Below are 15,464 nucleotides of genomic sequence, written 5' to 3'. Positions count from 1 at the left end.
CTTTAGTTGCTGGGGCTAAGTTTTTCTCATGTATCGATTTGTCATCTGCATACCACCAAATTGTCTTAGATGAAAATAGCAAGAAGTACACTGCTTTTATCACACCATTTGGGTGTTTCCAACTTAAGAGAATGCCATTCGGTCTTGCCTCAGCTGCTGCTGTGTTTCAACGAATCATGCACAATATTTTTGGTGATTGTAAAAATGCAGTTTGTTTCCAAGATGATATCCTTGTGTTTAGCGAGAACACATTTTCTCATGCTCAAGCTCTTGAGATAGTCCTCAGTAAATTATCCATTAATGGACTTACGGTTAAACATTGCAAGTGTAAATTTGGAGTTAACTCTGTTACATACCTAGGGCATACTCTATGTGCTGATGGCGTCAAACCCAAACCTGACCATGTGGAAGCCGTTCAACTTACCCCTTCTCCTAGATCTAAAGATGACATCCGATCCTTCTTAGGTTTGACAGAATTTTATTCCAAATATGTGCGAAATTTCTCTTGTAGGGTGTTTAACATTAGACAGCTTTTAAAAAATAAGAGCATATTTTTATGGGATGCAGAATGTGAAAAAGAGTTTATGGATGTTAAATCAGCCATTAGTAATGCTGCTGCATTGAATAACTTTGATCCTCAGCTCCTTTGCATTGTCACCACTGATGCTAGTTCGAAGGGTTTGGGGGCCGTTCTGTCTCAGAAAAGAGAGAACGGTAGTGAATCTACCATTGCATATGCATCAAGAGCTTTAACCCCATCTGAAGAGAAATATTCCACAATCGAAAGAGAAACGTTAGCTGTGGTGTGGGCACTTGAACATTTTAGAGTGTTTGTTTGGGGGAAAGAATGTGAGATCAGATCTGACCACAAACCTCTTGTACGATTACTTACTACTGATGGTTTAATTAAAGCATCTGCTAGGATTGCATGTATGTCCATGAGATTACAAGATTTCATTTATAAGATGGTTTATGTCCCCGATCGAGACAATGTCACAGCTGATTTTTTATCTAGACTCCCTTTACCTCTGAAAGAGTGTATTTGCAATACTTGGGATGACTTTCGTATTGCCCTGGTTCATGAAGAGGGTGCACTGCCTATTAAGGTTGAAGATTGGAACATGGAGTATTCCAAAGATAAGGTATTACAAGAAGTTCAAAAGTACTTAATTGGAGGTTGGCCCATTAAAAAGAACCTTTCTCCTGAGTTGAGACATTTTTGGGAGGTGAAAGATGAATTGTCTTTTTCCGATTTTACTATCTGGAGAGGTGATAAAGCCGTTCCTCCTTCTGGTTTGAGGCATATCATTGTCAAACATGGTCATGAAGCCCACAATGGCATCATCAGAACTAAACAGTCTGTTAAAAGGACGTTCTGGTGGCCTGGATTAGACATTTTTGTTGAACGAATTGTCAGAGAATGTGTCCATTGTGCTAATGCTGACAAGTCCTTGAAGACTTTAAAACCTGTTATGCAAGGACATCATATTCCTAATGGCCCTTGGGAGTGCATTTCTATGGACATTATGGGTCCTATTGGCTCATTGAGCAAATATATTGTGGCTGCCATTGACTTATTTTCTAAATGGCCTGTTGTAAAAGTTGTTGATAATGTTAATACTGACACTGTTTTGCTATTCTTAGATGAGGTTTTTACAGAGGAAGGCTTGCCTATACGTGTAATTATCGACAATGGTGTACAATTTTTATCTAATAAGGCGAAGGAATACTTCAGAAAGACTGGCGTTATTCATTGTACCACTTCACTATATAATCCAAGTGGTAATGGAATAATTGAGAGGTTCAACAGAGTACTTGAAGCTGCAATTCAAATGGTTGGTGTTGGTGATGGAAAGTGGGAGTGTCAAGTAATGAAGACCATGTGGAAGTACAGGATCACTCCCAATGATGTGACTAAGTGTACTCCTTTCAAGATCATGAGAGGTGGATTACCAAGGACAAAAGTCAATCCTTCTTGGCTTATTTCCTCCACCAAATGCCACATAGATCTTGATAAGGTGACAAAGAGATTAGAGAAGCCCCATTTTGTGAACAAGCACAGGTTTAACCTTAGTAGAAGTCTTAAATCAGATTCTAACGTAGATGTAGGTATGTTGGTGAAACTTAAGAAACCATGGAAAACATCTAAAGGTGAAAGTCAGTTCATGGGTCCCTTTGTTGTTAAAGAAGTTTTGAGAAATGCTGTCCGACTTTCTAATGACAAGGTGTGGAATTTAAACAAAATTGCTGTACTTAAAGGTGACAGAAAGTTATACAAAGAGGTTCATTCTTCTCCAACAAAGAGTCATGTCTTGGAGAATATCCCTGAAGAGCGTAGGGTTGATAGTTACAACAATCGTAGTGTTGATAGTAGCGATACTTCACGTCAGAACATTTGTGATGAGGTTGTGCTAACCTCTAACTACTCTAGTTCGGATGTCAGTCAAAACAATGGAAGTTTTTCTGAGACTAAACGTTTACGTAAAAAACCTGCATGGATATCTGATTTTGTAACTTTTATCCAAAAAAAGATATACTCATAATTATTTAATTTTTTTTGTTTTGTGTTTTTTTTAAATCTTTTGTTCCTTTGTTTGAGGGAGGAAGATGTGTTATGTATAATGTGGTTGGCTGGGCATAAGTAAACATCTACAAATGTAAACATGCTGTTAGCACGGACCCTGTTCAGACTCTATAGATGTTCTAGAGTTTTGGGTCCGTGCTGTGGGGGTTCTCAGAGAACAGTTACTAGCCTGCCTGAGTCGTATGTGGATGTCATCTGGTGGTGCTGCATATTACAATAAATCTACATATCTACTTTAGATTCTGGCGTTCTTCATAACAGATAGATTTTACCCATGATTTTTATCAATCCACGTTGGTCGTTCTGAGTTGACTTTCAGAATAAGCCATGTTTGAGTTGTTTTGCAGATAATACAACATGAGTCCGTGAAATGAAAGGGAAAATAGCTATTACCTTTACATGAAGATAATATCTGCTTTCCGAATGTACCTCCTGACAGGTCTTTTACAACCTGTGCATGATTGCTCCTCAACTTAAAAGTTTGTTTTTACAATGCTGTACTTTTGCGGGATTGTGTTGCCTATTACAAGTCTGCACACTGCACAGTGTAATTGCTTATCTTTTTCAGAGCTTTCCTGAAGATTTTTATCCTGATGAAAGTATCAACCAATGTCTACAAAATGTCGAAGAAAATCAAGTCATACACACCGTGCTTACCGCTTCTATCCAGCAAAAAGGAGTAAAAGGTGAAACAAAGCATCTTATTGAATTACTATATACCTGGACAATGAAATTAATGTTCTTCATTTCCATTACGACTTTGTGGACTATTCACTTCATTTTAGCTATTAGATGTTTTATAAATGTGTAGTAAACAGCCTGCTCTAATGTCTTGTTTGGTGCACCAAAGGAAATACACCTGCTTTCAGAGGCGGGAGAAGGAGTATCTAATTTTAACTCTATGCATGAAGACGATAGAAGCAATGGCAAGCCCTCCAATTCAAACACTTTGTTTCTGTTTTAGGCCAAGTGTGATTCATTCAGTTTAAATCCATCAATCCATCATAAAAAGCTTCAAATTATGTCCATTTTTTAAAATAAAGATGTATAAACAGTTATTCACAAAAACGTTTATTCCAGTGGTCTGATCATTAACGAGGTAATAGCCATATAATTAGCATACCCCCCACCCACTTTGAGCTAAAGCTCTGATGGTGCTAAGCAAGTGAAGCAAGTGAGCCTGAACCGATCTAGAAGAGCTTCCATGTCTCTTTCATCCAAACATCTATCCAGTAATCCTTGCACCCTTCCATCCACCCACTGGTAACCACATATCTATTCAGTCTTTCATCCATCATTTAATCTTTCTTCATTCTATCTATCCATTCACACAACCGTCATCTATGCATGCATCCACCCATACATCCATCCGCCCATAGATCCAGCATTTAACTTACCCATCCATCAAAAAAGACATTAATTGATCATTTTGTCTATCAATCCTCTGAGATTTCCGTTTACTTTGCCATCCATACATCTGCTCAGATTTCCATTTACTATGCCATCCATACATCCTCTCAGAGTTCCATTTACTATGCCATTGTTCCACTCATTCCACCCATCCTCTCATCCACTCATCCACACATCCCCACTCACTCATCCACTCATCCTTTTATCCACTCCCAAATGTTGGTATGTTGTTTTATATATTTGGAAAGTGCACTATCATCCTGGCGCAGAGCAGGTTCGTGTGCTTAGCTCTGCCTATGGTAGGTTGGCTAATTGAAAAGCCAGGCCTTCATCTTCTTGCAGAATTCAAGTAGAGAGGAGGAGGGCTCTTATGTGGAGTGGGAGCCTGTTCCACACTTTAGGAGCAATGTAAGAGAACTCCTGTCCTCCTTATCTGGTTCTGTGTATACATGGGATGTGTGAGAGTGGGAGTCCTGCAGAGCTGAGGTGTCTGGGTGAGTAGTGGAAGGAGATGCGACTGTTCAGGTAGGTGCGAGTTAAGTTGTGTAGTGCCTAGAATGTGTGCGTGAGGAGTTCAAAGTGAGTATGTTTTTCTATTGGGACCCAGTGGAGCTCCCTGAGATGTGTTGTTATGTAAGTACTGTGAGTGAGGTTGAGGATGAGTCTGGCTGCTGAGTTGTGGACTGTTTGTAGTCTTTTAGTGAGTTGCTTGGTGATCCCTGCATCGAAGGCGTTCCTGTAGTCCAACTTGCTGGTGACTAGGGCTTGCTGCTTTGGAGTCATTTGAAGATATTCCTCAGCATCCCTAAGGTGTGAAAGCAGGATGCAGTGTCGCGATGACTTGTGTGGTCATGTCCAGTTTGCTGTATATCATTATTTTGAGGTTCCTAGCATGGGTGCTGGGCGTGGGCCCAAGTTAAGTCAATTGGAATCCCATGGTGAGTTGTTTTTGCTGAAAAACACTACTTCTGGCTTGTCGTTGTTGAGCTTGACACAGTTGGCTTTCATCCACTTAGCAGCTTCAGTCATGCAGACAGTGAATGTTTTTTTTGTGTTGGGAGTCTTTCCCAAGAGGGAGAGTATGAGTTGCATGCTGTTGTCGTAGGAGAGGATGTTGATTGTGTGTGTTTATGACATTGGCCAGGGAGATCATATGTGCATTAAAGAGGGTGGGGTAGAGTGAGGAACCTTGAGACACTCTGCAGAAAAGTTAGCATGCTTTCCAGAAGAAAGGCATGAGGCTGACAGCTTGTCTTTTATCCATTAATTAGGAGCAGATCCAGCAGAGGGCAAGTCTTTGAATGTCCATCTCGTGCATGCGCTTGATGTGGATGATGTGTGAGACCTTGTCAAATGCTGCAGAGAGGTCAAGGAAAATGAGGACTCCCATGTCTCCTTTGTCAAGGATCATGCTTATGTCCTCTGTGGTGGCACTGAGTGCTGTTTCTGTATTGTGGTTGGGTGTAAATGTGTACTCCATGGTGTTTAGGAGCTGGTGGTTGCTGCCGTAGTCGGCGAGGCATCAGTTGATTAGTTTCTTTAAGACCTTTGCCAGTGTGGTAGGAGAGAGATGGGTCTGTAGTTGGAAAGCATGGCTGGGTCAGTGGATGATCTCTTGAGCAGGGGCATGAAGGTGGCATGTTTCCAGGTGTTCGGGAATGTAGCTGAGTCGATGGAGGTGTTGAGGATGGGTGTGATTTATTTGCTGCTCAGTTAGAGTCCTTTGAGGATGTTGCTTGAGGTGTCAGGAGGCGCAGTGAAATTTTTGATGCTGGTGAAGATTTCCTTGATTCTGTTAGTGCCGACATCAATGCAATATGCAAGACCTTTGAAGTTGGTGTTCTGTATGTGCTGGTGGTAGCATTTTAGCGCTGATTTGAAGATGTCTTTATCTGTGGTGTCTTTACTTGTTCCCCATTTGTGCTCTAGTTGTTTGCAGTGTCCTTTAGTGAGCCTCAGTTCCTCTGTATACCAACTCATCTGTGGTTGAGGCTCTTGCCATTGGATTGCACTTGAGGTGAGTCAGGATGCTGACACATGATCTAGCTGTTGAGGTTCGTGATGACTTTCAGCAAGTTGCTAGTGTGTTTGGGCTGGTGTGTGGAGGAGGCAGAAGCCCACCCCCTTCTGTGATGCTTATCCAGACACAGTGGGCTGTTGATTGTGATGTTGCTAATTGAGCAGAAAATTGGGTCCAACAGGGGTCCTGCGTTGTGGGTGGGTTCAGTAACGTGCTGGGTGAGGCCAAGTTTTCCATGGTCTAACCCACCCATCCATCCCATTCTCACAGCCACCCATCCTTTCACCCACCGACTCATCCATCCATCCTTTTAGCTACCCATCCTTTCACCTACCAATCCATCCTTTCACTCGCTCATCCATCCATACACCCTTCTTCTCACCCACTCATCCCCACTCATCCATCCATACTTTTATCTACCCATCCTTTCACCCACTCATCCATCCATCATTTCACTCACTGGTGCACCCACTCATTCATTGTTCATCCCTTTTCTATCAATCCATTTTTCCTTTCTTTCTTATTGTGTTAATTATGAGCTTTTATCTGCCAGGTAGCAGACAAAAGATGCCCATAAAGGACTCCACCGCTGCTGTAGTTACTAAAGCAGGGGGGAATTACAACACCCTTGAACATTAAAATAAAGACACAATTTGAAGTGCATACAACTTGAGCGAAATCACATCCAGTTTTGTAAACTTTGACTTCCTGCTGTACTTCTGATTTTGAAACACAAACAGAAGGATATATGGATTAATTGTTCCCTGCTCCAAAGCATTCTGTGAAAGAATTTGTATCTAATTAAAAGTACAAACCTATTCTAGCACAACTTCATTGGCTTTCAGTTCAGGCCAGAGTATAACTTACGGCTCTATGTCTGGTCTATAAATGTATAAATGGTCATTTTGTGTTAGTAAACTATGCCAACATTCCCCTGCATGGAATTTATGATCAGGTTAACAATGTCTCCTCTCAGTGCCTTTCTTTCATAGGCCCTCATTAGGAGAGTGTGCGTCCTCAGTTCTATACTCTAAATTATGGAGCACATTGCCACAAGACATTAAATCAATCTTTTTCCACATTCCCTTTTTGGACAAACATGTTAAACTTTCTTATTTATGTAACAGTCTTGCTCTGCCTTATTTGGCAGCCACTTGCAATGCATTTAGACCCTCAAGCTAAAGAGGGCTGTATAGGACTTTTTTATAATAACAAAAAAACCTGTTGTAAAAAATGTAATATTTGTTTAAGCAAGCTATCCCTAGGACTCTCATCAGCTCTACCTGATGGCCAGTTTGTAGGACAGAGAGAATTTTTCATACTAAGGAAAACAGCAGGTTGATGCTTTGACCACTGTGTTGACTTGTGAGTGAGAGCTCTGAGTCAGATAGGATTCCCAGGGCTAGGTCCATTGAACTGTCAGGGCAGGGTGAGATTTCACTGGAAGAAATTAAGGAGGTGATCTCATAACTCCATTAAAACAAACCTCAGGGAAATTATGACCTACTTGGTCTATAAAACAACTAAAACATTCTGCTACTGTATAGTAAACAAGTTGTACAAAAGAGGATGTAAGAAGTTTAACAAAGCCATTATCAGTCTTGTTCCAAAACCAGGCAATGTTCTGTCTTTAGAATCATCTCGCTCACCGTTTTGGATGTCAGAATTCTGGCCAAGGTCTTGGCAAGCCAACTGAGAAAAGTCATTCTGAACCTGATCCATGGCTCAAAGGTATACTTGGGGACTAGACGAATCTTCAGAAACCATCTAACCCATCTAATTTTCATCTGACATCTTGTGGAAAGTAATAAACTATCCTGAGGAGGCTCAGTCAGTTTCTTTAAATGCCGACAAGGCATTTGGGGCTTCCTTTTTCATAGCACCAAAATAGCAGGAATAAGCATGAAAGGTGAGAGCGACTATACCATCACCTGACCTTTATAGACTGGTGATTTCCAGTAGGAAACCTTTCCTATATGCCAGGGGACAAGGCTTGGCTGCCTGCTGTCTCCTGCAATGGAATTTACCTAAAAATGCAGAAGCAATACTTAAAAAAGCTCCAGATGATTCAAAACGCATCTGTAAGACTTCTACTAAATGTCCCTAAATGTTAGTCAGTAACCAAGGAAATTCAAAGACTTCACTGGCTTCCGGTGGCACAGCGCATTAAGTTCAAGGCGTTATGCTTAGCGTACAAGGCCTTGAACAACACCGGGCCAATGTTTCTCAAGAAGCTCTTCTCCTGGTATTACCCAACCAGACAACTGCGCTCTTCAGACGCCAGACTCATGGTGGTTCCAAGGATCCGAACCTTATGCTGGGGAGGCCATAGTATTCCGTGCGGCACAGCAAAATTATGGAATAAGTTACCATTTGCTATTAGAAATGCCGGCTCACTTATCACCTTCAGAAAGGACTTAAAAACATGGCTTTTTCAGAACTAGCTGCTTCATCTAGGGCTACCATTGTCTTAGCGCCAAGACACCTCAGGGTATTCGTGCGCTCAATAAGTTTTATTAACATTAACATTGACAGAAAAACTGGACCTCCCAACATACACAATAGGGCTTTGAATAAAGCATGTGTTAAATACACATACTTTAATGTGCTACATGACTGGTACTGCCTCTGAATGACCTCTGTTGAAGATGTGGATCATGAAACTGTGATCTGCCTCTCATTTGTTTTGGTCCTGCCCAGCGCTGTCGCCATTCTGGCACGAGATATGGAAATGTCTGAGGACCATGAGTGACTGTCCCTTCCAACTGTCTGCCAAGCTTGCACTGCTTCATGACACTTCTCACTGAGATAGCACAACCTCCCATTAATGCCAATGGTTTGCCACATCACAGACTCATCAAGATCTGAATCCACCAGGAGAACGCTGGGATTGAAAAACCAAGCAACCCACTGTGTTTTCTGCTGTACCCGTTCCGATACAACCCGTACCCACAGCTAGCATATCAGAAAGTATACGTTGCACATGCAGACAATGTGTAACCGGCGCTTAAGAACTAAACAGACTGCACAGTTGCTAGCCCCAAAAATGTGGATTGATAATTGTGAGTGCTGACACATGAACTGTACCATTGCAACAAAACCGCAGTACATACAACAGTAATATGAAAGACTACTCATATGATGTAATCTGTATCAGTGTTTTGTATGGTTAAAAGACATGTAACTACAACAATGCAAAAATTAAGCAAATCTGTATCATTTATGTAAATGCCCTCCCAAAAAATAAAGAGATTTAAAAAATAAATCAAGATCTGTCTCCTCAGACACTAGACGCCTGTCACAGCAACACAGGTGGAATGGTTATCTAAATTACTGTGCCTAGCAATATGTGATCACATAATATACAGATTTAGTGATTAGATAGTGCTGTTTGACCTTATTTGGAGTCTTTGCCTGGACATTGTAGTGATCACTATACCTAAAGCTATAAGGAATATCCCACATTGGTTCACACTTGAAAATGCCCCCAAACACAATGACCTCATGCTGGAGACTTCGTAACTGGTCATGCCTGGAGGAACAAAACTAGTCGGGCTAAACCTAAATGACCCACATGACAGGTTGCTGTCTATTCCTTCCCTCTTACATCCTCCTGCACCTTCCTCTTTTTGTATACACTTTAGTGTCCCTCCTGTATCCTTGATGTTCCATGATGTTTTACCACTGAGCTGACCCTGGCATTATTGGACACCGTGTGTGCTGAGCCACCTTTCATCATCCATTCCCCCATTCCATCCAATATCCCCTCACCACTACTACTGACAAGCACATTACATCAGGCGATCTAATTGTAAAGTATGGTCATGAATCATATCCATATGCCAGTTTTGTGCTATGGAGCTATACTGACTCACTTTCACTACTGAGAATGCACTTTTACCTGTTCTTATTATAAGGCACTTGGTGAAGGTCAATTTGATGATGTACTCTGCCATTATAAACAACAAAGATTTTTTCGAAAACAAAATCGGAGCGTTCAATCACCATCTTGTTTTGTCAGCAATCTTGCAAAAGGTTCCTTGCCTGCAAATTTAAAAATGCATTTAATAATTGATGTAGTAATTGTGTAAGAACATGAATATTGCATGAAAATATTCACTCTGAATTTTTTTTATTTTATGTACCCAAATTTGCTTAAGAGCATAGATCAAGCTTCATTAGGACATATATCTACATAAAAGGAGTTGATTGCACACACATAATAGAAAGTATCTTCAATGTATCTCCTTTCACTTTACACTGATACCACATTTTTGTGCTGTGATCTGATCTACTACCTCTAAACACAACTCAAAGTAAATGGCTAAACGTGGGGCATATTTACAACATAGTGACAGAGTGCGGCATTAGCCATCCTGGCTTAACGCCCCACTCCACCACTACAGAAACGCAGGGCTGCACCATATTTACAACAATATGGTGCAGCCCTGCGTTCCCCCTGCACTGGTGCTAAACTTAGCAGCCTAGCGCCAACACATGCACCCTTACACCTTGCACCATAGTGCAAGGGTGTCTGCATTGGGGGGAAGATTGTTTATGTGCAGGAAGGTCTCCCTTCCCAAAATGACATATTGTAAATTGTATGTGTGCTGCTTAATGCAGCACACATAGAAGTTGATAAACATATTTTTTTGTGATTGGTTATGTGCAGTAAGGGTCACCTTCCTGCATATAAACAATCAATGGCAATTTGCTGTTTCTATGTGTGCTGCCTCCTATTTACGGCACCCTTATAAATAGGAGGCAGCGTCAAAATCAATGAGTGTTGCCTTGGAAGGCCCAGTGCAACACCCATTGCCCTCTCCTTTCACGCTAAGTACAGTGTGAAAGGGTGCCTTATTTACAAGGCAGCGTTACGCCACGTGAAGTGGCTTAACACCGCCTTGTAAATAAGGGGAAGCCGCTATCGCCACAACAACATCGCTAAAAGGGAACGTTATGGTGGGGATAGAGGCTGGTAAATATGCCCCTTTGTGTATATTTGGATTATATCTTGGTAGTTTTCAACTTTTCACCCTTTTTTTTTATCTCTAGGTAGAAAAAAACTTCGCCTTTTTGAGTACCTCCACGAGTCTCTGTACGACCCTTGCATGTGCCACTGTATCCAGTGGGTGGATCAACGCAACGGAGTCTTCCAGTTCATATCCAAGAACAAGGAGACGCTGGCAGAGATCTGGGGGAAGCGGAAAGGCAACCGCAAGACCATGACCTACCAGAAAATGGCGCGCGCCCTCAGGAACTACAGTCGGACGGGGGAGATCATGAAGATCAGAAGGAAGCTCACCTACCAGTTCAGTGCGACAGTTCTGCAAAGACTCTCCCCTGCTTGTTGCTTAGGAAAAGAGACCATAGGCTGTCAGTACCTCCAGATGGACTCAGAATACTGCACGACAGACAACTGGAGCTCAAACTGCAGTTGCATGTGTGGCATTGAATATGAGCTCAACCAGAGCATCAATTAACGCGCCCTTTCTTCACACTGCTGAAGGTATTCTCCCGCTCATCTAAAAATGCACATGAATTCTTACCCTTACCTAGAACTCTTTTTTCTGGAATGTATTTTAGAATTTAGAGGTCCAGGATGGATGAGAAAATGTGTAACTTTAGCCTTGACTATAGCTGCCAACCACAAAGCTGCACACGGCATACTTTTAGATTAGGGGCAAAGTGCACACTTCAGTTAGGAGCAGGTTGTGAACTGGAGAACATGGTGGCAGGACGCTGAGGATTCACATGGGCAGGTGATGGGTGACAATTATGCAGTTGTCTTTTTCTTGATTTGGGAGTGAGATCTCACTTTACATATGATGGACCAATCCAGCCAGTGGTGTATACTTTTGGGAGTTTAGCCTATCTGCAGCTCAGGAGCCGTGTTCTAAAGGAATGATCATTAGAGCAGTCAAATGAGCATCCACTGTAATAGTTCTTTTTATTTATATTTTTGTGACTAGACCTCAACATTGTGCAACCTGGTTTATATCCTAAATATGTATTATTCAACAGACAACAACAACACAAATCATGTAAAAGGAAGCTGCATTTAGCGTTGTGTACTTTTTACAGGATGCAGTGCCGACTAATCTACCCCTAGTGTCCCCGTCCATGTCGGCGAATGCAATTCAAAATTTCTTGCAAGTAAAAGAAGATGGGACATTGATATTCAGTTACTGGGACCCTGATTCCCAAGTGCAGGGGCACATGCTGAGGAGAGGTAGGAGATAGGCTCTTATGTGGTCCATAATGCAGCATTCCGTAGCTGGTTACATTCTCTTTCTTCAGCTTGAAACAATTAGAACACCTTTGTATTAATCATGCTCACTATCAGCAACACCAGGGTGAAATTGAATCACCAGACTCTCTCTGCTTGAATCCCGTGAGCTTTCTCCTCTGGCATCAAGAAGTAGAACATGTTTTGTTATTTAAAAGGTAGGTGCTAGCGCCAAAAACGCTTACCACTGCTTTTGAAATTTAGTTTCAGGTCTACATCACCCCAAAAGTGCTGTCGTTTTTAAAACACATCTTCAGATACCAATCAATTTAAGAAAGTCAGTTTGATGTGAACTTGTCTTTTCGGTGTGATATGGTCATACTTGCTCATATGTATTGTTAGCTTGATGAATGCTTGCCAGAAACTTGTTTATCAATTTGGGAAGGGAAAACCCCTACCAACACAATATATACACTCCGATTATGACACAGCACAGTTTGAAGAGAATCTCTGCTCTGCCACTGGCACAAGCAGCAGGCATGTTTCTAAAGGCCCACGTTAAAGCAATACCAAGCTGTTTTAAGTTCAAGAAGTCAACACAATACAATTTCCAAACCAATATGGAAAAAGTCAAGAACATTTTAATAAGTAAACAGACACCAACCAAACAAAATATGATAAGGGGAACTGAAGATATGCATTTTAAGGCAAAAATGCCACAGTTTCACACTGACAGTCAAAGTTTTTACTTTCTGACTTAATCTATTTTTGGCCTTCCAGTCCTACAGGACGGCAATGCAAGAGGCTTAAGCTGGCGGGGGTCTCTCAAACTCAAATATGTCATCCTTGAGCACCCGCCAATGGTGCTTCACTGGTAGGGTAGATTTGAAGCATTGCCTGGGTCAGACTTGACAACGTTTTGCATTCTCAAAATGCATTAGTGAGTCAAGGCTGACCTTCACGAAGCTAAATAACTTTGTTATGTGATCTCACAAAAACATTTTTCTTTGTAGTAAAGAGCTCTGAGCTGAACGACGAACCTTGCCAACCGAGGACTCTTTTCTACGGTCCTCAGGAGATGGAAAAAATCACTAAGCCCCAGATTTCTCCAGCTGTTGTAAAACTCCTCCTAAACAGTCTTGAAGGGTCCTGCCCATAATGGTCAGCTAAGCCTTCTTCTACTTTTTGTGTCCCTGTAGCAGACCACTTAATTCTTGAAGAGCAGTTCCATTCCTTTGGGGCAGAAGTCAAGAGCCCTTGGGTCTTCTTTCTTCCAGCTTTCCAGCTTTCAAGCAGAGTCATCTTTGCCCAAAATTATTTCCTCCCAGGTCCAAGAATGTTCTCAGAAGGTTGTGGTGAAGTGCCAGTATTATTCTATGCACCATGGAGTAACCGGTACACCCAGTCCTGTCTCCTTTCTTGCATAGTCCCTCAACTAAAATGACCCTTGCATTCTCACAGCTGCAGAAGCCTAATCCTTCCTTCTAGACACTCCCCAACAGAGTTAAGGTGTTCTCATCTCTGTCAGTGCTAGAACTGATTTTCTCTCCTGCTAGGGACAAAGACTGTAAGTGCAGGGTGGCTCTAGGGGGAGTAGAGTACTAGCAGGGCCTTTGGAAGTTGAGAGATGGCAGTAGTTGTCCCAAAAAACATGCTGCTCTACCAGTTTGGCTCCGTTAATGCTTTACGAGATATATATAAATATAGTAGAATAAATTGTGCAGCGTGGAATTTCAAATCCCCCCTTCGTCACAGACCAAATATCACACTAACGCATTCACTCAATACATTCATTGGTGGGTCCCATAACACCAACACTCAAACTTCATTGGTCTGCTCTTACGGGAGAGATAAGTGTTCCAAACGCTGACGTGAAAAGAATACCTTATAACCTAAAGGAAATTTATTTACATAAACATACACTAAATATCCTTAATCCAGCACATCTTAATCCTGAACCTCGAGATATTTCTTCCATTTAGCCGATGGATCAAATTAGCTGAGTTGGAAAAAGTGATTTTAATCCTCCTTCATTTATATTCAAATCTTAATCTATTTTTTCTCAATAAATAACCCAACACATTTGCTTGTTAATCAATAATATTGTTTATCTAATTAATGCAAATTTTAATAAAACGTTAATCAGACCACAAAACACCATATTTACCTAATCTGGCTATTAGTCGACCTCTAAGTCAATCAAGTCGTCATGCAGCACGCTACAGTCCCAAAATTAGGTCTGGACCATAAGCGTGTACTCATCAATCAATGCCCATCAGTTTGAGAGTCCTCAGTTCATCAGGAAAATGGGCAGGAATTTAGTCTGTCAAAGATTCAGGGAAACAGCTGTCCTGCAGAGTCACCGTCCTCCCCGTCAGCATAACGTCAGAGAAAAGGAAAAGGTCCGCTACTACCAACTCACTAGTCTACCATCTTTTATAATGAAATCAATGACAAAATGTAACAAAAGTCAGTTTTAGGCACTTCTGATTGGATGGTTAAGATCGTCCGTTTTGGTTTCCCAAAGTCTAAGATGTCACACTGTCAGACATGATCCATCCGGTTTGTCAAAATTGTCCATTGTTAAAGCTCTTGGCAAAAGCCCAGTCACGACCTTGTTCGGGTACAGGCTGTGTAGGTCATCTTGAGGCCACTGGAGCATGCGCACTTGGTCTGAAACCTCGTGGAATGGTAGCTGTCTCGTCGTGTACGTTGGTCGGCCATTTTGTCATAGGCCCAATCGGTCAACTTAAGCGAAACAAGCACAAAAAAATAATTAAAACATGGAAATAAAGAATAAAATGTTTAACCCTCACTAATTCCCCTCTGTATGTGTAATTATCTAGCATAATGGCGACATTTAAAGCGTTTATATTCACCCAATGATGTCATCTGGTGCAACTTACAATTACGTCACAAAGCAACATATATCATGCAATATTCTATTGTTCTAGTATTAGTATGCGTTCGCATATTAGTTTACAAATTATTTTAGCCATGCAAAATGCAAATCCCACGTATAATTCATACATTAATAAGGTTGGTTAGATACCACTCAAAACACATTCATATTATTACAATTAATAGATTATTCTAATTAGTATGAACATGCAGAAATGGGGGAGGTATACAAAATTTTGTACTACCCGCTCCATCACATACATTTAAAGTGCTATATTTGTTACTGGCAATATATGTATATTTTGCAGCTCCGTCACTTT

The 15,464-nt window shown here is 41.3% G+C and overlaps 1 protein-coding gene across 1 annotated transcript in view; it reads left to right on the top strand.

Annotated features, from left to right (window-relative positions):
• Nucleotides 1–15,464, top strand: part of SPIC (Spi-C transcription factor) — an 81,792-nt gene that overhangs the window by 63,881 nt on the left and 2,447 nt on the right. The window contains exons 5-6 of the mRNA XM_085650610.1: nt 3,153–3,270; nt 11,070–11,523. Coding sequence (XP_085506736.1) covers nt 3,153–3,270; nt 11,070–11,497 — 546 coding nt within the window. The 3' untranslated portion in view covers nt 11,498–11,523. The remainder of the gene's footprint in view (nt 1–3,152; nt 3,271–11,069; nt 11,524–15,464) is intronic.

Source organism: Triturus cristatus, chromosome 4_1 (assembly GCF_964204655.1).
Source record: "Triturus cristatus chromosome 4_1, aTriCri1.1, whole genome shotgun sequence".
NCBI lineage: Eukaryota > Metazoa > Chordata > Amphibia > Caudata > Salamandridae > Triturus > Triturus cristatus.
The sequence above is the reverse complement of the archived record's forward strand: the minus strand, read 5'-3'. Positions and strand labels throughout refer to the sequence as shown.